The following is a 25,454-nucleotide window of genomic DNA, read 5'->3' as shown; positions in this document are numbered from 1 at the left end:
TTTGATAACTGCTTGGGAAATATATTGATTATTTGGGTTCAGATAACCGGATAGAATAATAAAAAACTGACTGTATGAATCTCTGTATTTAGACGGAGAGGATATACCCAATATTGGTAACCTACCAATGTGAATCTCTGCTGCTTCTTGTTATTAACTCGGTCTGTTCTACAACATGAACATTGCTATACTAATGGTGCCTGTCTATATGTCTCTAATGGTGCATTCACCTGTCTATATGTCTAATGGTGCATTCACCTGTCTATATGTCTCTAATGGTGCATTCACCCATCTATATGTCTAATGGTGCATTCACCTGTCTATATGTCTAATGGTGCATTCACCTGTCTATATGTCTAATGGTGCATTCACCTGTCTATATGTCTAATGGTGCATTCACCTGTCTATATGTCTAATGGTGCATTCACCTGTCTATATGTCTAATGGTGCATTCACCTGTCTATATGTCTCTAATGGTGCATTCACCTGTCTATGTCTAATGGTGCATTCACCTGTCTATGTCTAATGGTGCATTCACCTGTCTATGTCTAATGGTGCATTCACCTGTCTATATGTCTAATGGTGCATTCACCTGTCTATATGTCTAATGGTGCATTCACCTGTCTATATGTCTAATGGTGCATTCACCTGTCTATGTCTAATGGTGCATTCACCTGTCTATATGTCTAATAGTGCATTCACCTGTCTATATGTCTCTAATGGTGCATTCACCTGTCTATATGTCTAATGGTGCATTCACCTGTCTATATGTCTAATGGTGCATTCACCTGTCTATATGTCTAATGGTGCATTCACCTGTCTATATGTCTAATGGTGCATTCACCTGTCTATATGTCTAATGGTGCATTCACCTGTCTATATGTCTAATGGTGCATTCACCTGTCTATATGTCTAATGGTGCATTCACCTGTCTATATGTCTAATGGTGCATTCACCTGTCTATATGTCTCTAATGGTGCATTCACCTGTCTATATGTCTAATGGTGCATTCACCTGTCTATGAGCCCTATTAAGCAAGTGGAAAAACCCATGCGGTAATACAGTTTTTGCCCTCGCTCTGCGCCTTTTCCTATTATGGAAGCCGTGGTGAGCGCTCACTCATATGGAATACCACGTTCCTGCATAATTTAGCATTGGGGGAGTGTCCATATGTAAATTATTTTCGCTTTGCGCTATTTTGCTATTAAGCGCCTTGACCTAAAAACACTCAGCGCATACCGATTCCGCCTGGGTCTGACCACGTCTTAAAAGCAAAAAGCACTGTTTCATTTTACACTTGAGCGGCTCTGGAGTGCTGCTGGAGTGTTGCCATGTCTGTTTTCTGTTTATTATAAGCGGCTTCTTTTTCTGCAAAGTTGCTTGTAAATATTGGTAGTTGTGGTTGCTTTTCTTGTTTCTAAAGTGCTTATTTGGGCTTTTCTCCTAATGTTGTTTAAACCAGTGATCCTCACACAGCGACATTCCCATGTCAAGGACCCCCAGATGAATGCATTTGCCCAACTAAGCCAGTGACCCCCATGACAGATTTGTGTTTTTAAATGTTTCAATAACATTTTTCAAAAATATTCCACAATTGTCACTTTTTTCAAAGATTACTTTTGAAAATAGCAGATCTACCAGCTCACAATGCATCACATTCATTCATTAAAACAATGAACTCTGACTGCAGGGGGATATATATTTATAATGATCATTATAACAATGTGCAAGAAAATATGTAAAAAGAAGGAAGAACTTTATTCATTATGTATTTGTGGACAATCAAAATATGCTGGAAATTTTAATGTGGTGTCATTAAAATGAATCTTGATATGGCAGACTCACTATCTAGAAAATAAAAACATGGCACTTCATTTAAAATAGGTTGCAGACCCCTGTTATATGCGATTCTTTAGGGAGTATGTTTATAGACCTATTTACTTGTTTCTATGAGACATGGCAACAGCTCGTCTCCTGTTGCAACAGAGGGACGGCTTTCTGTTCAAACGTTTAGATTGTAAAGGGTCATATATCGCTCATTTCTCAACCTTTTAAAAAAAATAAAACATCTCCATAATCACTGGGAAGTTAGCTTTCATACGCTGTATCACACCCGACTCAATTCTTCTTCAATAAAATGCTACGAGCGAAGACCATAACATTGGGGCCGCAGCAATACGCATGGCGCACGTATGGCATTTCAACTCATTCCTTCGTCGTGACTCGAATGAAATAAAATAAAATAAACGTTATTTTACTGGTGTTTTTCAATAGAAACAAATAAAGAACGTGTGTGCAACAGTCAGTGCATATACGTGCATGCACTATAGGCTATATTTCCTCCTTGTCGGGATGGTGAGCTGAGCTCTTCACAGCCCGTTTGTCTTTCATATTATTCTTATAATATTTGATATTATAAACACTCATGGTTCTCTCATTTCTCAGCCGTTTTTTAAAATGTAAAAATCCCCACATTCCTTAGGAATCTTGCTTTCATTCGCTGTATGGTATATGGTTCTATTTTTATCGAATTAAACAATATCAAACGAACTTGTATGTTCGGGGGTTAGACGATTCTGGGAACATTACGCATGGATTGCCAATTTGCCAGCCAATGCTGCGTATCTACTCGCAGTTCCATTCCGATCTGAAAGGTATAGGTAGGTGCCATTTCAAAGGCTTAGTTATTCATTTATGAATCAAATGAACTAGAATAAAGATTTTTACAGCTGTTTTTCATGCTTAGAACAGAAACAAATGAAGTGATGATGTGCGTATATCTCCCTCCCTTAGCATATGGCTGCGCCGCTGTAATGACTTTCCAATGAACACTGCAAGTTACTTAACAAAATAGAGACATAGGCCTACAAGCTAGGCACATCATGGCTGTGACAGCTTGCGGATCTGTTCTTTTGAGGCATAAAGGTGACAGCATGCAGTGCAATAGGAATAATTAACCCAAATGTGACAAAGTCATGTCATGTCTATGTTGCCAGTCTGCAGAAATGTAATACCACTTGCCGAAAAGGGCGCATCATCAGCTGGTGTCGTAAAGAGAATAGTACGGACATGTTCATTGGGTAAGCCTCAAAACTCCCTTAAACACTCCCATGACTAATTCAAGGCCGTTTTGCTCACACCACGGGGTGTCGAAAGCGCTTCTTACCTGGCCCATAATTGTAATATGACATTGCACCCGCCCCCACGTCTTAAAAACTGTAAAATTATATGTAATTAGATTCCACTTGCTTAATAGGGCCCTATATGTCTAATGGTGCATTCACCCGTCTATATGTCTAATGGTGCATTCACCTGTCTATGGGCCCTATTAAGCAAGTGGAATCTAATTACATATAATTTTACAGTTTTTAAGACGTGGGGGCGGGTGCAATGTCATATTACAATTATGGGCCAGGTAAGAAGCGCTTTCGACACCCCGTGGTGTGAGCAAAACGGCCTTGAATTAGTCATGGGAGTGTTTAAGGGAGTTTTGAGGCTTACCCAATGAACATGTCCGTACTATTCTCTTTACGACACCAGCTGATGATGCGCCCTTTTCGGCAAGTGGTATTACATTTCTGCAGACTGGCACCATAGACATGACATGACTTTGTCACATTTGGGTTAATTATTCATATTGCACTGCATGCTGTCACCTTTATGCCTCCAAAGAACAGATCCACAAGCTGTCACAGCCATGATGTGCATAGCTTGTAGGCCTATGTCTCTATTTTGTTAAGTAACTTGCAGTTTTCATTGGAAAGTCATTACAGCGGCGCAGCCATATGCTAAGGGAGGGAGATATACGCACATCGTCACTTAATTTGTTTCTGTTCTAAGCATGAAAAACAGCTGTAAAAATCTTTATTCTAGTTGATTTGATTCATAAATGAATAACTAAGACTTTGAAATGGCACCTACCTATACCTTTCAGATCGGAATGGAACTGCGAGTAGATACGCAGCATTGGCTGGCAAATTGGCAATCCATGCGTAATGTTCCCAGAATCGTCTAACCCCCGAACATACAAGTTCGTTTGATATTGTTTAATTCGATAAAAATAGAACCATGTACCATACAGCGAATGAAAGCAAGATTCCTAAGGAATATGGGGATTTTTACATTTTAAAAAACGGTTGAGAAATGAGAGAACCATGAGTGTTTATAATATCAAATATTATAAGAATAATATGAAAGACAAACGGGCTGTGAAGAGCTCAGCTCACCATCCCGACAAGGAGGAAATATAGCCTATAGTGCATGCACGTATATGCACTGACTGTTGCACACACGCTCTTTATTTGTTTCTATTGAAAAACACCAGTAAAATAACGTTTATTTTATTTTATTTCATTCGAGTCACGACGAAGGAATGAGTTGAAATGCCATACGTGCGCCATGCGTATTGCTGCGGCCCCAATGTTATGGTCTTCGCTCGTAGCATATTATTGAAGAAGAATTGAGTCGGGTGTGATACAGCGTATGAAAGAAAACCTCCCAATGAGTATGGAGATGTTTTAATTTCTAAAAAAGGTTGAGAAATGAGCGATATATGACCCTTTATAATCTCAACGACAAAGCCAGAAAACTCGCTGTTGCCATGTGTCATAGAAACAAGTAAATAGGTCTATAAACATACTCCCAAAAGAATCGCATATAACAGGGGTCTACAACCTATTTTAAATGAAGTGCCATGTTTTTATTTTCTAGATAGTGAGTCTGCCATATCAAGATTCCTTTTAATGACACCACATTAAAATTTCCAGCATATTTTGATTGTCCACAAATATAAAGTTCTTCCTTCTTTTTACATATTTTCTTGCACATTGTTAGAATGATTGAAGAATCTGTTCTATAATCAAAGGCCCATACACAGACCTTTGAATACTTAGACTAGAAAATACTCAGGCAAAAATACGGAGCATGAAGTCAACAGCAGAGACAGGCAGATGAAGGTTCCGGAGTTCCATTTTATTTGCAGAGTTCAATACAGCATCAGCCATGGGGACAGAGCCCCACGGATCCTTCAGCCTCTCGGCTTCCAGACTAACACACGTTAACTAGGCATTTTCTGTAGACCTTTATACAACTTAGAGCAGAGACAAAGGTGGTCTCAGGTTACCCAAACCCCCTTCGTCCCAAATTGTCCCCATATATGGTCACCAGGAAGCCCAGTGCTAGGAGGCACAGTAGGTGTCCTAACATGCAAGCCTACCAAGCGACACCCAACCATTTGTTAGTGGTCATCAAGCCACTGGCTATTCTGAGATTCCTAGCCACTGTGTCCTGACTTGTCTGCCCTGCTGAAAGAAAATGTAATGTCACACTACACTAAACAGTTGTTTAAGCTATTGGAGTGTTAATTGTGATTTCCAGATACATCAGACCTCCCTTTGAGGCAACCATGCCTCATAAAAACGAATATGGAAACACAATTATTGACCCTCGTCCTCCCTTTGGCACTGACTGGAACATTAAAAATATGACACAAAGAAATCAACAATTACAGTAGAATTCAAAAATGGTTTGCAGACTTCTAGGCATTCAAATCACATAACTCGTTACCAGTGTTCTCATTCCATTACAGTATTATCATCGGTGTGCTTATAGAACTCCCTTCTGTGTTCAATTTAATTTCAGGCTAAAACATTACATAGGAAATACAATGAATAAAAATAAGTAAGTAAGTAAATAGTAAAAAATACATTCCAGCCCGAAAACCACAGTAAGAATCTCTCTTACACACTAACAACTTCTCTGTACTGTAATCAACACTTTTAACCTTTACATAACTCAAAACATGATCATTGGCATAAACTATAACCCGTAAACATTTATCTGACACTTAAACACAATACACCGTCTAATCCAACCCCTTTTGCTTCAACTCAAAAGCACCCAATTATTGAATACAAAGTGTGTTACAGTTCTTCAAACTTTACATCTGATGCTCTTAGCATCAGTTAATGTTAAGGATAAATTTTACCATAGTCATTCATAAAATGATTCATTTTTGTTTAGTTAACTCATCTTTTTAGGACATGCAGAAATCATCTATAATTATTTCAACACTCTAGATTCCCCAAGGCTCGTACAAATAACAGCACTGTTACCACCGACGACCATAAACCCTAACTAAGTTTTTCCAGATCTCGTGCATGCTACTATTATTCACTTACGTTAAAATCCTAGAGTAATTTATATAACTTTAGAGTTTTCCCCACATGTCATAGCAGAAATACTTTCGTTGACTTTTCCCATTCACAAATTTATTCGAACAAAAATAAGAACGTTATGCACAATTAGGATGATTAATACTTATGCGTACGACAGGAGCGCTGTCTTTCGCCTGACAAAGAGACATCTAACTAATTTTACTCCGGTAAATATTTCTATTCAGCTCCAAATCTCCCTTAGGCATATCATCCCCATTAAGCCAACTTCTCTAATTAAATACCTGACACATAAAATCAACACACATGCCCATTATATGTTGAACTAGACAAACGTGAACATACATTTGGAATCAAATGGAACGATATCCATCTGATATAATAGAATCTTCTGTAACGTTTCTTCTCCTTTTGTCTCACCTTCGTCAGTGTCCATCAGTCAGCGCACACGGGCCAAACGAGGTTTGTGATGCAGTACACTTATGCACCGCATGGCATAGGCCGCTCTGTTGTCGAGAGTTGCCCTTTGTCCGAAAACTTTCATTCTGATCCGAATTCACTTTCATCACCTCCTCCCTTTCAGTCATGATAATACAACATGACTAAAAAACGAGAAAGTGATTCAGTGTCATCACAGGAGCCTGTAGGCCTCTGCGAGGCAGAAACTTGCGATTCGCCGCGTTGCGAGCTTGTAGATCAGCTCTGTCGAGCCGCTGAATGGAACGAAACCACGACGCCTCGCCGCCTGTCGAGTCGAGACGCGCCGTGAAGAGTCAATGAAGTGGCCATCGCCTCCCTTGGACCGCTGACCGCCGACGAACGCCCTCGGGCCGGGGCACGCTGTGCTCCGTAGCACCCCTCTCCCCGCCGTCCAGCCGCTGTCCATCGCCCTCTGGTCACGATCGCCGAGAGCATCACGCCGTTGCCCATCGCCGCTCCTCGGTGCAGGCCGCCTCCGTCGTGGTGGTGATGAATGAAACCCCCCCCACCGCGCCGGGCAGGCCGTCGCCATTGTCTCGCCGGTTCGACTGCAGCGCCGTCGTCGTTCTCCTCCGTCCAAAAAATCGCCGACCGAAATATCTATTAGACTGAATTGTCAATTGTCCACTGGGTCTCTCGCCTGACGCAAAAAATGCATCATCGCGACCGAGCTCGGCACCACTTTGAAGAATCTGTTCTATAATCAAAGGCCCATACACAGACCTTTGAATACTTAGACTAGAAAATACTCAGGCAAAAATACGGAGCATGAAGTCAACAGCAGAGACAGGCAGATGAAGGTTCCGGAGTTCCATTTTATTTGCAGAGTTCAATACAGCATCAGCCATGGGGACAGAGCCCCACGGATCCTTCAGCCTCTCGGCTTCCAGACTAACACACGTTAACTAGGCATTTTCTGTAGACCTTTATACAACTTAGAGCAGAGACAAAGGTGGTCTCAGGTTACCCAAACCCCCTTCGTCCCAAATTGTCCCCATATATGGTCACCAGGAAGCCCAGTGCTAGGAGGCACAGTAGGTGTCCTAACATGCAAGCCTACCAAGCGACACCCAACCATTTGTTAGTGGTCATCAAGCCACTGGCTATTCTGAGATTCCTAGCCACTGTGTCCTGACTTGTCTGCCCTGCTGAAAGAAAATGTAATGTCACACTACACTAAACAGTTGTTTAAGCTATTGGAGTGTTAATTGTGATTTCCAGATACATCATGATCATTATAAATATATATCCCCCTGCAGTCAGAGTTCATTGTTTTAATGAATGAATGTGATGCATTGTGAGCTGGTAGATCTGCTATTTTCAAAAGTAATCTTTGAAAAAAGTGACAATTGTGGAATATTTTTGAAAAATGTTATTGAAACATTTAAAAACACAAATCTGTCATGGGGGTCACTGGCTTAGTTGGGCAAATGCATTAATCTGGGGGTCCTTGACATGGGAATGTCGCTGTGTGAGGATCACTGGTTTAAACAACATTAGGAGAAAAGCCCAAATAAGCACTTTAGAAACAAGAAAAGCAACCACAACTACCAATATTTACAAGCATCTTTGCAGAAAAAGAAGCCGCTTATAATAAACAGCAGACATGGCAACACTCCAGCAGCACTCCAGAGCCGCTCAAGTGTCAAATCAAACAGTGCTTTTTGCTTTTAAGACGTGGTCAGACCCAGGCGGAATCGGTATGCGCTGAGTGTTTTTAGGTCAAGGGGCTTAATAGCAAATTAGCGCAAAGCGAAAATAATTAACATATGGACACTCCCCCAATGCTAAATTATGCAGGAACGTGGTATTCCATATGAGTGAGCGCTCACCACGGCTTCCATAATACGAAAAGGCGCAGAGCGAGGGCGAAATCTGTATTACCGCATGGGTTTTTCGTCTTGCTTAATAGGGCTCTATATGTCTAATGGTGCATTCACCTGTCTATATGTCTAATGGTGCATTCACCTGTCTATATGTCTAATGGTGCATTCACCTGTCTATATGTCTAATGGTGCATTCACCCGTCTATATGTCTCTAATGGTGCATTCACCTGTCTATATGTCTCTAATGGTGCATTCACCTGTCTATATGTCTAATGGTGCATTCACCTGTCTATATGTCTAATGGTGCATTCACCTGTCTATATGTCTAATGGTCCATTCACCTGTCTATATGTCTAATGGTGCATTCACCTGTCTATATGTCTCCGGTGGTAATATAATGGTGCATTCACCTGTCTATATGTCTCCGGTGGTAATATAATGGTGCATTCACCTGTCTATATGTCTCCGGTGGTAATATAATGGTGCATTCACCTGTCTATATGTCTCCGGTGGTAATATAATGGTGCATTCACCTGTCTATATGTCTCTGGTGGTAATATAATGGTGCATTCACCTGTCTATATGTCTCCGGTGGTAATATAATGGTGCATTCACCTGTCTATATGTCTCCGGTGGTAATATTTCCTCTTGTGAATCCTCCACTTTTGGCCTATAGGCGGGCAAGGAAAGAGAGAGAGCAGAATGAGCGACAAGAGACGATCAACCAATGAAGAAGGAGCGTGGACAAAAGTAAACGAGCACAAGTTACAGTTTTGGGAAGTCATTAAATGAGAATGAAACGGAGTCTACCTGAGGGCGCCCATGCTGCCCACCACCATGACGGCGCCGATGATCCCGATACGTTTGTACTTGGGCACGGTGCTCGAGAGCTGCTTACGGATCACTATGTGCATGTCGTCCTGAGACGAGACGGAAAGAATCAGAACAACAGAGGAACGATAGCGAGGACTCTGGTGTATAATGTACATCACTGACGACGACAACAGCAGCAGTGTGCTACGTACTGTGGGCAATGCGAGTGTTGTTTGACGGACTGCGTGCTACCTGGATGTGAGCGCCCTGCTGCTCTTGTCCAAACGCCAGGCTGCTGAGCAGGTGGAAGAGCCGTCGGATATGATGAGGACTCAGGTTGTCCATGTAGTCCAGGATTCCCTGTGTCCAACACGACAGTTAGCTTAAAAAACAAACACCAACGCTAACACAGACACTTACCTTGAAGGGGCTAAGGCCTAACTTCAAGGTCAGTCATCGACCGAAAACAATCAAATTTCAGTTTTGGAAAGTAGTTTGTTTTTGGTGTTGGTGAGCAACCCTGGCCAACAAACACGGCAAGCAGCGAAGCCGGAATTATGCTTCAAGCTCTGAGGTTAACGGCACATAAAATGGACATGCAGTACATGTTCAAAATAACCATTTTCTACTCTGTACAGTATCTCTGGTTATGGCTCTATATATATTATATTATCTATAATATCATTAAGATCTCCTCACCTTAACGAAGACGGCATACAGGGCCATTTCAGAGGGTTTCTCCGTTACCAGGCCACAGAGGAGCTCCAGAGCCACGTCCACTTCCCCTCCCACACCACTGCATACATGGGTGACCAGAGAGCCCACCACCTCCTGTCAACCATGACACACACAGAGAGATACATGGGTGACCAGAGAGACCACCACCTCCTGTCAGCCATGACACACAGGGAGGACACCACCGTGTCAAGATTGCTGCCACATAGGCCGTTAGATGTATTAGGGCTGTCGCCATTACAAATTTAAGTTGACGATTGTCGCACAGATCATTACGATGTAATTGTGTGTTTGTTTGTTCTTTTTTTTGTAACATCCGAACGTTGCAATTTGTATTTCTGTTTAGGCTTCGTAATCACAAATTGCACAGGGCATACATCACAAATAACTAAATGTATGGACATTTTTCAACATGGAAATGATTGACGATTATTCAAAGATAATTGTGCACCATATCCTTGTAGATACACTGAAGACTTTCAGCACCCACCTGTTGGCAGTAGGTGTCAAAGGCAGTGAAGGAGTGTCTGTACAGCTGTCCACCAAAGGGCACCACACAGGAGTCTATGGAGCGCAACAAACTCTGAGCCAGGGACAGGATGGATGGGAAATACCCTCGCATCACCTGCAATTACAATCGCAATCATCGTCACCTTCATTAGATGGTATGTATGGCACATTGAGGCCAAGAAAGCATCTGTGTCATTTAATATTTATTTGGCTATTCAAAAATAGCAATCTACAAGCTCATAGCGCATCACTTTGTGACGTGCTATGAGCTTGTGTATCTGCTATTTTTTTTTTAAAGATCGTGAATATTTGTGACAAATATTTGATATAAAAAAATATAGTATTAAAGCGAACATTTTTACTCAAATCTTTGCTTCTGGGGGTCCTTGGCACGACATATTTTGAGATGGGGGTTTGATAGCAACATTTTCAGAAAGACATTTGTAGAATCGACCTCAGGTCTTCATCTTAATGTGTTAATAACATATTTTGCCTCACCTGAGCATATCCCCGAAATGTCTTCTGGAGCAGAGTTTCCTGGATCTGTCCCATCCTCACTTTGAGCTTCAGCACGCGCTCAGCTCCTCGCCGGCTGTTGTTGGCGTTGGTAGAATGGAGGATAAACAGCACCAGCAGATCTATTACCTGGCAACGCAAAGTCCGCAGGGCAAAGTAGAGAACACAGAGCGGAAGACACACAGAGGGATGTCAGACACCACCACACTACACCACAAACACAGCTGAAGACACACAGAGGGATGTCAGACACCACCACACTACACCACACACACAGCTGAAGACACACAGAGGGATGTCAGACACCACCACACTACACCACACACACAGCTGAAGACACACAGAGGGATGTCAGACACCACCACACTACACCACACACACAGCTGAAGACACACAGAGGGATGTCAGACACCACCACACTACACCACACACACAGCTGAAGACACACAGAGGGATGTCAGACACCACCACACTACACCACACACACAGCTGAAGACACACAGAGGGATGTCAGACACCACCACACTACACCACACACACAGCTGAAGACACACAGAGGGATGTCAGACACCACCACACTACACCACACACACAGCTGAAGACACACAGAGGGATGTCAGACACCACCACACTACACCACACACACAGCTGAAGACACACAGAGGGATGTCAGACACCACCACACTACACCACACACACAGCTGAAGACACACAGAGGGGTGTCAGACACCACCACACTACACCACAAACACAGCTGAAGACACACAGAGGGATGTCAGACACCACCACACTACACCACAAACACAGCTGCGGCCTCTAAACCAAGTGGGATGAACACGGTGTGAAATACTACCCAAAAACAGAAGTGTTTGTTTACCTTATGATCCTCATCAACATTCTCTATAGCCTGAAAAACAAAGTCACACAAAAGTGGATCAGACCTGCAACACTGTTATAGTATAGTTTCCGGTCATTTCTGTATGATGAGGTGTGTACAACGTAAAGTGATGTCTAACTGACACATAACTAGTTGACATAACATTTAACATTTAAACAAAATAGTTCCATTTCTCCCTACCTTGAGCCAAGCCTCAGATATGGTCTTTTGGAAGCGCACTGCTGACTTGATGCCATCCAACACCAAGGAAACACTGTCCTGACTGCTGCTGCTGCTGGCAGAGGACCTGTTGAACAATTAACCTCATCACTAAACAACAACACCTCCCAGGAGGGTCTCTGGGTGTGTACTGTCGGCCTATGCAGAGATTAAAATAGGGTGCATTTCTTTTGGCATCCCAAAACGCAGTTTATATTTAAGGGATGCAATAAAACAACGACCTCTGCATCCATGGGATGCACTACTGTACTACTGTACTGTTTTTTATTCTAGTTTATTTTGCTAGCTTTAGTTATAATAATAATTTCTTATTCTGTTTTCTACGTGAATATAACCACCTTATAACCATATAAACTGAAATGGGAGTTAAATGCTGCAATTTGTAAAAATGGCAAAAATATGACTCCTAACGTCGTTGAAGTGGGACTCATCAAATGTCCCTGGGACTCATCTAAAAGACCATCACTGCCTATGTGTAAATGCTGAGTGAAGATGAAATGTGTTGTGGTCTGTGGAGTGCTTACATTGCTGCTCCCTTGCTCTTAATGCGGATCTGCGAGGCGAGTAGCACTGGAGGAAGAACGCACAGTTCCAGTTCTAACTTCTTACGAAGGTCGTTCACCACCTGCCACAAGGGGACACATTCCTTACACTTCATCCACACGCACTTCTTAATTAATTGTATTCTGATTAGCTGGAGGTTTCTATTGAGGTGATGTGGGTGCAGAATTATACTCTGAACAATGATTTGAAGTTGTGACCTCATACGCATCAGGGCCAGAGATGGAGTGCAGGATGAACTTGACAACCACAGGGAGGTCCTCCAACTGTACTGCTGCCAAGGTGGCCATGACAGCTGTACGAACCTGATGTTGGGCACAACAGAAGTTAGTCTACTCTACACGGCCAAAATGTATGCGTGCGGCCGTGTGTTTTGTATTTCTTTCTGAGGTTTGTCTCATTGCCTGTTGTCTCATTTTGGTCTGTTGTGAAAGGGGGGGGGGGGGGGATGACGACGACGACACAGTGATGACTTAAAATCAATATCAAGATTATTTCAACCTACAGTATAAGAATTATGTGTCGTGCAAAAAATGTGCATCTTAATTATTCAATTAACGATAAATGAGAAAGATTGCGTCAGTTGAGAGGTTCTAAATTCTGTGAATTACCCAGCAGCACATGGATGGATAACATCGTCAAAGTGTATGTGCATCTTACCTCAGTCAGTAATGAGGCACTGAGGTTTAAACTAGAGAGGGCATCCAGGATAGGGACGGTCAGCTGGGTGTTCTCCTGCAGTAAAGCACTAAAGAGAACACACAGAGAGATAGGGACGGTCAACTGAGCACTATAGAGAACACAGAGGCCCCTTTTCCACCGGTTGGTTCCAAATGGGAACCGGTTCAGTTCTTTTTGGTTCTCAGTCCATGAGCCAGAGCTCCAAAACTGGAACGTGAATTGAGTGGGCAAAACCATACCTATATTAGAGTGTTATCACCACGAAACTTCCCCAATTGAGTACTTACACAAAGACAATGATTTATTTATTACAAATTTTATTTATTATTATTTTTAAATATACAAATGAGGCATTATGTAGGAAAATATGCAAAATAATCTAAAATATGAAAAAGCTACTACTGTGGAAGGGTTATCATGTATTCATTTACTTGTATTGATCCTATAAACAATGTAATATAGGTCTAGTTTTTCCCAACAATTTTGGAGCTCAGGCTCATGGACTAAGAACCTAAGAGAACTGAACCGGTTCATCATTTATTTAACTCACGACCATGTTCACATGGTATAGAGCAGAGGTTCTCAACCCGTGGGTTGAGCTATTTATGATAGCCTATATTTAGGTAAAAAATAAGGTTATTTTTGCAGTCAGTTTGTATTGGGGGTGGGGGGGGGGGGGTGCGGTGCGGGGCGGGGGGGTTTGGGGGGGGGGGGGTGCGGGGCGGGGGTCACGAGACATGGCCAAAGCATCTCCGGGGGTCCCCAGCCAAAAAGGTTGAGAACCCCTTGTATAGAGCACAACTTCATAAATAGACAGTACATAACAATAACAATATTCATACAGTATTTTTGTCTAATATTCATAATGCTAATACTCTTGCACTCAAACAGAAAGTGGAACTCATCCCCAACTTGGTTGTTGGTAGATATTAAATTGCATAACCTCTGGCTTCGTTCCAGCCCTTTATATCTACCAGTAACCTTTGGAATTCTCGTGCTATTCACTCTAAAATTTACAAATGGCCTGTCTGTACTTGTAATATGTTTTTCACACAGCAGGAACTCTAAATAAATCTCATATGATATCATACCACATATTGCACTGCACTCTGTACTTGACAGTCATCCTGTAACAACCTTAATCATATCACTCTGTGGTGCAGCTGTTCTTATCACCACCACCACCATCCCTTTCCCTTAACAACCTCATGACACAGCTAAACTTCCAACTTTAACGTCACTATGATGCAGCTGTACTTATCGCCACCATCCCGGGGCTTAACAGCGTTAGTGACACTTACTTGAGATCCTTGGCGATGTCATTGTGCTGGGAGTCTTCCAGAATCTCAGGCAGGCTGGTGATTATGTCACGCTGAATCTCCACTGGCGCCACAGACACCAGCTGCATGAGCTTAGCGGACAGTTCCTACATGATGAAACAGATCGCAGAGAGAGCACAATTACAAATAAGGCCACTTAGGGCGATATGGAATGGATCAACATGATGAGATGAGATAAATAATGGCTGAAATCACCCTGGGACAGAGAAGGTGAAAGTAAACATTTGCTACAACCAACTAGTCAGAAATGGTTACCGTGCTGTCCTTTACTCTGTCTAGCCATTTGAACTGGTTGATTATGACATGTGGAATATTAAGTCCATCGTCTGCACTGTATAGGGGACACAGAACAAGATGACAGCATATAATAAGATATGAGATTATCCTGTATACTGCATGCAGTATGTAATATAAAACACATTTGTAATACTGTTACATTTGACATACAGTAAAACTGTGGTCACACATAATACTGACCTGTTAAACATGAATTCGGGGAGTTTCTCAAACAATACATTGATGATTAAAGTCTACAAGGAAGAATATAAAGATGGATTAGGAATCTGTGTTGCAGTTGAAATACCACTCTTCTAGTTTATACAGTAGTACATGATGTCCATGGATGGATATCAAACAGCAGGCAACAATTCATCATATTGATATCCTTATAAGCCTACTAATTAGTGATGCACCCCTTGCACCGAATATTTGGCCGCGGAAAATATTCGGCAGAAAATGGGCTAAAATGCATTTTCGGCCTATTCGGTTTCGGCCCGAATAGGCAGAAAATATATCACTGAATAGTGTATGCAATTAATGCATTGAAAAGTGCTGAATAAGTTAAGTTAAGTTTTGCCATAACCATTTATTTTGCCATAAATCAGGTAGCTTTAAGGTACGGCCATGAAAGCAATGGTAGGAAAACAAGATATATAATATTAATCATATTCGGATATTCGGTATTCGGGTTTCGGCCAAGAATTTCCCTTTCGGTGCATTCCTACTACTAATGCAAATGTCTTGCAGTCTCTGCCAACCATTCACATAATTTGTACCTGTAGCATTTCAATCCCCAACAGCATACGTAGCAGACTCTCTTGGAACGAACTGACAGAACTAAAACACAGGAGGAAAAAATAATTGAGCTGACTGGTCTGGCATTATTATCTAATATATTTTAAAAAGACATCCATTGACATTAGTCGAGTGGTGTTGCATAAATATAAGTCATTATTAATCTAGGAGCCTTCTCCCAGTTAGATTTGTGCATTGTTTAATAATAGAAGAAAACAAGCCATAGTGCTGAATCACGTTTGTGTCACGTTGCCGTTGCACGTTGCCGTCCTGAATTGAAATACATTGAGTGCCTATTGAAGGACATAACATAATGTGTTATTTTATTGGACTTAATTTGGAGCCGTGCACTCGGCAAGTTTTGTTGTACTATTAGTCTTTGACTGAAGTTGTGCTCGCATTATTTCTTTCTGGTTTGTTTGTTTTATAATACCTAGGGTCCCCATCAGGCAACCGAGGAACACAAGGAAGGAGGCAATTCCTAAACTTCTCAGGATCCTCAATATAGGACTCCATTCCAGTGACGAACTCTTGGATAATCTGTAAGGGAATGAATAGTTTGTAACTTCAAGGCAGTTGTTCTCCCTTAAAACTGTGTTGTCTTCAGCCCAGTGTTCATACTCACACCAGGGTACCTCTGACTTTTAAGTAGTTGTTGCTGTATCCGTTTTTGGAATACTACTTGGTCAACGGCTGGTGGGGGGGGGGGGAAACAAAGGTGCCAATCAATAAGCAGTGATTCTAATAGGGTGCATTTTGCATCCCAAAACGCAGATTATTGATAATGGACCCATCCGGGGACCTTTCTGGGACTCCCATGGACGCACTACTGTACTCAGCCCTGTACTGTAATTTGGTGCTATTTAATTTACTTTGTTTGCATATACTTTGCACTGTTGTTTGCATAACTCTTTGCAATTGTCAGATTTAGAATTGTGTTTATTTCTTTAAGATACATTTTCTACATGAATTTAACCATATTATAATAACCATATAAGATGAAATGGGAGTTAAAACGCTGCAATTTGTAAAGAAATGACAAAATATGACTCCTAACGTCGTTGAAGTGGGACTCATAAAATGTCCATGGGACCCATCTAAAAGACCACACCTGGGTCCCGGGACCCTCTTAATACATTGAAAACCTATTTACATCACTGAATAAGTTATAGGTATAATTCTATGAGAACTTTTTGATCACTTTTCCCCAGGCGTTTCTCAACATGAGCTGGTTGGATTGGATGTGCTTACCAATCTCGTTGGATGCACCTCCTTGTCTCAGGCTGACACCAGCCTCTCGCAGAAAGACACCAAATACAGAGTCGTTTGATTCTTCTTGCACCGCCGCCTTGGACAGACGACTACTGGCACGACTCTTCTTTGATTCTGGAAGAGCGGATAGGAAGCAGAACATGACAGTGCAACTGACACCAGATTTAAATGTATATATAATGTATAAATATTATATAAACGTACTACTGGATATGTCATGAGTTGCAGCACTTTCGCCTTTATCCACAGACGACCCGGGTCGCTTCTTGCGCATCATCTGGGGGAAGAGATTTAAACAAAAACCTGTCGGAAAAACATGCTGGTGCTATAACAGGTAACAGGTACGGTCGCCCCTTTTCCATCTCGCCCCACTACTCTACCTAGCTGTAAATAACAAACATAATTCATGTTGGTGATTATATAAAAGGTCTTATATTAATTTATCATTGTTAAGTTCACTCTGTATATCCACGGGCATAATAGCATGATGATGTCATTACAAAACATGGGCTACATGGAAGAAATGTGTTTAATAAAACAAACTGCTAGAAGGTCCTATATTAACTTAATTAGCAGTCACCGTCTCTGTGTCATGTTTGTTATTCTTTCTTAATTTTACAGAGTATAGAGATCGACTACTATACAATCAAATAAATCTGTATACAAGATCATTTCAGATTTCAGAGACGGAGGGAAATACTAAATTAACTGTTAAATACATTAAAACACTTTGCAGGGGCGAGTTGGTAAAGGGGCGAGTCGTTTGGTATTCCTATAACATGCCATTTGTGAATTGAAAATGGAGGACCCTTATGTAAACAAGTCTTAGTGCTTTTTCTCGTTTTCATCCTCTTAGCGGATTTTGTATTATTAACCTGTAGTTTCGTTGAACTGTACCCATTCTACAAATGTTATACATTTTTCAATCAATCAAAACTGGTGCAGGGGTGGTACCCCTGTGCTGTGTTAAGGATTAGGGTTAGAGATATATCTAGCTCTGGTCCATAGCAACGCATTAGAGCTATGGACCAGAGCTAGGATCTATCCAAAATCCTGTCATTGGTAAAAACCATGCTTAAGTTGTACCCAGGCTGTCAGAAAACCATGTTGGTGGGTGGTGGTAAACCTACCTACCTACTGCTTCTATGATTCTGCCAAGCATTAGGCTATGGACCAGAGCTACCTACCTACTCAGTGAAGAGATGCATCCTATAAATCCAAAACCCTTGACCATGGTCATGGTGTAGCCTTGATACAACATGTCAACATGACAGAGAGAGAGAGATGACCCAGCCATCATCATGACCAATGCATCGTCTTATGATCCAAGGCTAAACCATGGTGGTATCATTTCAACTTTCAAGTACAGTGTACACTGTTTGACTGTACACATGAAATAAAATGTAGTAATGTACACATGCACACGCACGCACACATGACATCTATGTAATGATATCACTGTTATCACAGCCATTCTAGGGCTAGGGGTACGTGGTACCATGCAGCAGTGTTAGTAGCACGCTGTTTTGATTATGCTAACTTTTAATGACAAACTGATGTGGGTTTAAAATGACAATAACCCCCACTATAAATTAGATGTCACACTACGTCTTGTTCCAGTTTAGATGTTTATCAGAAGAATGGCAAAGTGGAACTTACTGTCTGTATGTAGTGTTTACAGGTTAAAATAGACGAGACGATACAGAACAGGAGCCAGTCAGGATCAAATTCACTACAACACGACTTCCCGCGCCGTGACGTCGCTCCCCTCAGCCTCAGGGATCTAGAAACCAGTGTCAACGGCGTGCTGAAACGTCCACGTTAAATAAAATATAATAGCTGAAAGTGTCTACAATCTATAGACCGTCGGACAAACCGTTGTGGAGAATATACTTCTGTTTCACCATGTCAATTAACAACTAAAAATATCACACACGCACGCCGGAATAATGGAAAGTTATGATATTAGCGCTCTTGAATTCACAGTTGTTGACGGTCCCTGAGGTGTACACCGGGTTGCCATGTCTCCATATTATAAGCGACTTCGGGCTTGTTTTTCTGTAAAGTTGCTTGTACTGTATTGTTGTAATACAATATTATTGGTATTTGGTAGTTTTTTTTTGGAGGGGGGCTTATTTCTAGTAACAAGTGTATACATTTGCTTATTTGGGCATGGTTCTGGTAGAATTAAAAAAAAAAAAAAAATCAGTATACCAGATCAGTGGCCTTGTGGTTGAGTGTCCGCCCTGGGACTGGGAGGCTGGGGTTCAATCCCCAGCTGGGTCATACCAAAGTCTCTAAAAAATGGGACCCAGTGCCTCCCTGCTTGACACTCAGCATCATAGGTTGGATTGGGGGTAAGTCCCTGCGAGCGTCATGTCCAGGGGGTGTACTTGTACATCATGTCCAGGGGGTGTACATCAAGCTGCCTCACGCTACAGAAACAGGAGATAGGCTCCTGCCCCTATGGGCCTCATGGCTCGGCAAGGCTACTTACTTACTATAGCATTTAGAGTTAAGGTATATTTGCCACTCAAGCTATTATAAAATTATGAACATCTTAGGGGCCTATATGGAGTGAACAAGTAATCATAAGGGGAATAATGATATTTAATCAATAATGCTAATAAGTATTACACGGTCTCACACAATTTAGAATCATTAAACTAGTAAACAGTTAGTAGCTAGTACACAGACACAGATTTCCTCCTCCCAGCATATCACTCACTCACACGTGCACACACGTGCACGCACGCACACACACACTGTCTCTCTCTCCCTGTGCAAACAGCATTTTGCAGTACAGGCAGCCACAAAGTTCATGTCGCTCCAACCTGGGAGGGAAGTACACAAACAAAGGGACCGGATGACACACACACACACACACACACACACACACACACACACACACACACACACACACACACACATGATGACTACACGATGGACCTGAACTTCAAAGATGGGAGATGGTCAAGTACACTCCCCTGAAGAATCAACTTTTTCATTGGACAGTATTCATCGCAGGAGAGAAATAAATATCTCTGGCTGTTGTAATCTTCACTCATTTTGCTACGATGTGACCAGCGAGTCATTGAACCAGCCAGTGGGTCCAGAGTTCTGTTTTTTTTTGTGGCTTTCGCCTTTTATTTTATATTTTTTTATGGAGGGACAGACAGTAGGCTGACAGGAAATGGGGAGAGAGATGGGGGGAAGACATGCAGTAAAGGCCGTCGGGATCGGGAGTCGAACCCGCGGCACACTGCCAGACTGGATTACCAGCCACGGTGCCTGGACCACTGAGCCACAGCCCAGGCCTGGGGTGAATGTAATTCTTTAAGAACTCTGTTAGCTGTTGGTAACATCCATCTCTGTTCACTCTATTTTGTATTAGTTATAGATTCAGAAATATTATGATTAGCCTCAAGAATAATTGTAACTAGACATAGGATATAAAACTAGTTGACTTAAATTGTAAATCTCTCTTGTGTATTTATTCCTGAGGTTTGGTACATTTATGGAAATAATCATTAAACGAACGCGTGCTGATTCAATGTTGTATCTATACCTCTCTGGAGGTTAAAGGTGAAAGACCTAGAGGTGAAATCAGCTTCCACTTCCTAAGGTTTTAATTGTTGTTAAGCAATAATAATCAAGGCACCCACAAATTAGGCTATTTATAGTCTGTAGTGCTGTGACCAGATTTGTGTTGTTAAAACATGTATATTCTAAAAATCCCCCCCCCCCCCCCCCCCCATTCTACAAGCCCACACCGCGTAGATTGGTCAACTAGAAGTGAATAACCAATGGCCCATTCAGTTATTGGCAAGATCCACGCAAGGACTAAGTTCCTAGCTAGGATTGCCAGATTTCTTGATAGTACCACTATGAGGACATTGGCCTCAGCATTAGTACAATGTCTTTGATTATACCTGCCTAACCTGGTACAGCAGCTTATCCAAAAACACCAAAGTAAAACTAATGAGGGTAGTCCTTTATCTCTCCCCAAGAACCCACATTGGAGCTAACCATTTTAGACAATTAAACTGGCTCCCAGTACCACAGACGAATAACAGTCTAAGTCCACACTATTGATCCATAATATATAAATGATAGATAAGGGTTCAGGACAACAAGGCCTTTTCGTGGAGGGGTCAGTCTGAAATTTGGACTTAGACTGTTTTTCGTCTGTGGTACTCTATTGAGACTCATTATGGTCTATAAAATTGTAAAAGAAAAATGCCCAAAATATTTTAAAGGTTACTTCCCGTATGTTAACCAGTTCCATAGTTTGAACACAAGGGCTAGTGTAGCTGATCTTAAACCACCAAACCTAAGACATAAGGTAGGTAGAAGCTCTTTTAAATATACAGGGGTGGAGGATTGGAACAAAATCCCAAGGGAAATTAAATTTGCCCAGTCTTTGAATATTTTTAAAAATATGTTGAAAAAGTGGCTGATGGGCAAGTTAGTATAGTGCTGTATTTATCTATTTATATCTATTTATTGTCTTTTGTTTATTGATCTATGATGGCCTGTTGTAAATGTCATTAGTATTGTGATGTTAGTACACATGTTCTTATCGTAAAATAAGTGATCCATCCATCCTACCTGGAGGGGAGAGAACAGATGGTGGAGGTGAACGGAACACTGTCCCCCCCCCTCCCAGTGAGGTGTGGCGTTCCACAAGGAAGCATACTAGGGCCTTTACTGTAAACGACATGACATCAGCTTGTGACTGCAACTTGTTCCTGTTCGCAGATGACTCAGCACTGCTGGTCTCGGACAGGAACAAACTGGATTCGATACACCACCAAGATACCCATGTACCTGTCTAAATACTTCCTTAATGTTAACGAAGTCCACACCCACAACACCAGAGGGAGTGCAACAAACCATGTACAACCCAGATTTGGCACAAACAAGGGACTAAATTATTTTCGCTCCTATGCCACCAAAATGTGGAACGCCCTACCAACAGTCATTAAGACATGCGAATCCCTTGACTCCTTCAAAACCGCTCTCAAAGGGCACCTACGGATGGCTGCAATTCGAAACTGGCCCCCGTAAAATCTGAATCCCCCCCCCCCAGCGCCTCCCCCCTTTTTCCCTCACTGTATATGTTTCTTTTCCCTTTTTACCTCCATCATCATGAATTCCTGTTCTGTTCTTTGTCTATATAGAAATGTCTATTTGTACGTCTCTAAATGTTTTGATGAATTGAACATGGTGGACCCTCTTGTAAACAAGTGTAATGCTTAATTGGGTCGTCCACTCACAGTTAACAGCCTTTGTATTGAGTTTGTGCTTGAAATGTACTGTAATTCTGCAAACTGTTAATAAACATTTCAATCAATCAATCAATCCCACCCCCTTTCGCAGTTAAGTGAGCCTGGGACCGAGGCTATCCCACCCCCCATTCTACAAGCCCACACGGCGTAGATTGGTCAACTAGAAGTGAATAAGTGATCCATCCATTCCATGTGCCTTTCTTTTGCCCTTGTTTTCATAGACCTGGTTGCTTTCTTTCGCAAAATCTGGCAACACTGGTTGTACCGCCCACTTGATACCTCCTCCTTTACCACACTGTCAAAAGCAGATGACAGTGAACTTGAAGTACAGTAGAGAGACAGAACACCCATCTGTTCACTTCACAGGGAGATCTTCTTCAACGAGGAGGAAAGACACTACGCACTTTAAGACAGCGAATAAATCACTAAAAAACACAATGGCTGCTAATTTCCACGTCCTAACCGCCAATCTCGTAACCGGAGAGGCGTTTAATTTCTCCTCCCTTCAGGGCAAAGTTGTCCTCATTGAGAACGTGGCGTCTCTCTGAGGGACGACCACCAGGGATTACACCCAGATGAACGAGCTGCACGAGAAATTCTCGAGCAAGGGGCTTGTGATCCTGGGAGTTCCCTGCAACCAGTTCGGCCACCAGGTAAATACATTATGCACATCAGTTCATTCATATTTTGTGATCTACGACTGGGTAAAGGTGTTTCAAGTCAGTTCCAGAGCATTAGATATAGACTGTCTTATATTACTCTATATTACATGGATCTGGTCTGGTCAACGGAAAGTCGGATACAGGATAGGTGGGCACTATATATATATATATATATATATATATATATATATATATATATATATATATATATATATATATATAAAATGGGACACCTGGGCACCGCGTTGTAAAATTGTAAAGTATAAATGATGTGAAGCTGAACATCATTCAACGGAAAGTCGGATACAGAATAGGTGGTCACTATATATATATATATATATATATAATGGGACACCTGGGCACCGCGTTGTAAAATTGTAAAGTATAAATGATGTGAAGCTGAACATGCTCAGTAGGCTACATCATTATTAGACTTTAATTTGTATCCCAGTTCAACTTCTTGTTTATAAATGACTGGTGGATATACAGGTTTTGTAGCCATTTGTAGTAATTGTAGAAATGTTAGACCTTAGTTAATTGTCGAATGTTTAAGCAAGGTGTTATATTCATGTATACTTTACTAAATGAGGTTGCCCAGACAGTCTGCTCCTTGGTGTCCAGACTGCCCACCTATCCTGTTACCGTTTTTTCAGACCATCATTCAACAATATAGCAGGTGGCAGGCAGCGGGGATCTATTTTTATTTGATCGTATTCTGTTAAATTAATAAACTGGAGATTAAATTAAAAATTAGGATTAATTTCATGCAAATCAATCTATTTACCCGGTATACCTATACCACTTTTTAATTGAAACTATTTTCTTAGTGATTATTCTATTGATTATCTTTTTTGATTAATCGAATACTTTTGAACTAATCTGGATTATATATCAACAAATCAAAGTGTTTTTTATAATGGACTAAATCAATTAGACAGATTTAAGAGTGTGTGTGTGTGTGTGTGTCATTTTGGGCGGGGAGGTCGTCCAATGATCCCTGGGTCGGCGGTTCGAATCCCGGCTCCTCCTGTCCACATGTCGAAGTGTCCTTGGGCAGGACACTGAACCCCACATTGCCTCCAATGAGTTGCTCGGTGTGAGCTCGCCACCATTGGTGTGTGAATGTGGGAAGTGAGGACAGGGGCGTCGACTGTTCACCGCTTCATCTCCCAATGTATGAATGAATGAACCATTGTAAACTGTAAAGCACTTTGAGCACTTGGAAAAGCGCTATAAAAATGCAATTCATTATTATACTTTGTGCAGCGGTGGCCGAACGGATAGCGGCGCGGTCTAGATACCGGAAGGTTCCCAGTTCGAACCAGCCGTCCGACACGTTAAAATTACCACCGCTGAAATGCCCTTGAACAAGGCATCAACCACTACGATGAAATGTGTTCTATGAGCAGGGCCTGGCTGGAAACAAGTTCTTGAGCTTAGCCCAGATACCCTGGGTAAATATAGATTTCATTTCATTTCATTTCATTTCATTTCATTTCATTTCATACAAGCTAAAAGGTAATTTGCACATTTGCACAGATTACACCTGTGATGTGACAAATAAAGCTGATTCTAATTGATTCTACAATAGCCTTATAGTCAGACTGTCATAGTATTTTTATGACAGATGACTGTCTTGATCCAAGGCTAATTCAATTCTACATCTACATCTCTGATTCTACTATTGATCTCAACTTGAATGTCTGGTTTAACCTCTTGCAGGAGAACTGCAAGAACGAGGAGATTTTCCAGTCCCTGAAATACCTCCGTCCGGGAAATGGCTTCGAGCCCAAGTTCCAGCTCCTGCAGAAGGTGGATGTGAACGGGAAGGATGCCCATCCCCTGTTCGTGTTCCTGAAGGAGAAGCTGCCGACCCACGACTCCATGGTTCTGATGGATGACCCCAAACACATCATGTGGAGCCCTGTGCGCCGAAACGACGTCGCCTGGAACTTTGAGAAGTTCCTCGTTGGACCGGACGGAGTGCCCTTCAAGCGCTACAGCAAACACTTCCAGACCAGCGACATCGAGGCAGACATCAAGAAACTCCTCAACATGGCAAAATAAACCGTCCTAGCGATAATGCCTGTCAGCTTTCCAAATTCCAATGTCCTATAAATAACTTGCTGTTAAGGTTGGCGTACGTGTGCAACGTGTTTTAAGAACCACCTGTGTTTTTCTTGTGCTAAATGTTGCCGTGTTCTGAACTTTTACTGTATGAAGGCATCCTTTAAATCAATATTGAGAGGGATAACCGATGAAGTGTAAAAGTCTTAACTTCCCAGGAGCATTGTGTTCTTGTAAAGCACAGCGTAAAGTCGATCAATAAAATGTATTGTTTTTCCTAAGATGCAGGTGACTATTAGTCTCTCTACACTCATTGTCTTTTAGCAGTTAAATAT

The 25,454-nt window shown here is 41.7% G+C and overlaps 2 protein-coding genes across 5 annotated transcripts in view; one reads left to right on the top strand and one right to left on the bottom strand.

The window, feature by feature from the left end:
- The window catches only part of fancd2 (FA complementation group D2), a 45,176-nt gene extending 26,205 nt beyond the window's left edge, over window positions 1–18,971 (bottom strand). For all 4 annotated transcript variants that reach the window (XM_079510057.1, XM_079510058.1, XM_079510056.1 and 1 more), the window contains exons 1-20: window positions 18,759–18,971; window positions 17,304–17,376; window positions 17,079–17,213; window positions 16,453–16,520; window positions 16,261–16,367; window positions 15,809–15,869; window positions 15,231–15,283; window positions 15,009–15,084; window positions 14,715–14,839; window positions 13,393–13,480; window positions 12,933–13,037; window positions 12,696–12,796; window positions 12,133–12,238; window positions 11,932–11,961; window positions 11,037–11,183; window positions 10,519–10,653; window positions 9,993–10,124; window positions 9,546–9,653; window positions 9,291–9,400; window positions 9,096–9,150 (exon numbers count right to left, since the gene is read on the bottom strand). In XM_079510057.1, coding sequence (XP_079366183.1) covers window positions 9,096–9,150; window positions 9,291–9,400; window positions 9,546–9,653; window positions 9,993–10,124; window positions 10,519–10,653; window positions 11,037–11,183; window positions 11,932–11,961; window positions 12,133–12,238; window positions 12,696–12,796; window positions 12,933–13,037; window positions 13,393–13,480; window positions 14,715–14,839; window positions 15,009–15,084; window positions 15,231–15,283; window positions 15,809–15,869; window positions 16,261–16,367; window positions 16,453–16,520; window positions 17,079–17,213; window positions 17,304–17,376 — 1,815 coding nt within the window. In that variant the 5' untranslated portion in view covers window positions 18,759–18,971. The remainder of the gene's footprint in view (window positions 1–9,095; window positions 9,151–9,290; window positions 9,401–9,545; window positions 9,654–9,992; window positions 10,125–10,518; window positions 10,654–11,036; window positions 11,184–11,931; window positions 11,962–12,132; window positions 12,239–12,695; window positions 12,797–12,932; window positions 13,038–13,392; window positions 13,481–14,714; window positions 14,840–15,008; window positions 15,085–15,230; window positions 15,284–15,808; window positions 15,870–16,260; window positions 16,368–16,452; window positions 16,521–17,078; window positions 17,214–17,303; window positions 17,377–18,758) is intronic.
- Window positions 18,972–22,740: 3,769 nt separating this feature from the next.
- Window positions 22,741–25,400, top strand: LOC306929525 (glutathione peroxidase 1-like). The gene is made up of 2 exons (XM_079510091.1): window positions 22,741–23,043; window positions 24,775–25,400. Exons 1-2 carry the CDS (start codon window positions 22,828–22,830, stop codon window positions 25,117–25,119), a joined length of 561 nt encoding a protein of 186 aa, XP_079366217.1. The 5' UTR covers window positions 22,741–22,827; the 3' UTR covers window positions 25,120–25,400.
- The last annotated feature ends 54 nt before the right edge of the window (window positions 25,401–25,454 follow it).

Source organism: Electrona antarctica, assembly GCF_951216825.1.
Source record: "Electrona antarctica genome assembly, chromosome: 9".
NCBI lineage: Eukaryota > Metazoa > Chordata > Actinopteri > Myctophiformes > Myctophidae > Electrona > Electrona antarctica.
Note: the sequence above shows the minus strand (reverse complement) of the source record. Positions and strands in the feature narration are given on the sequence as shown.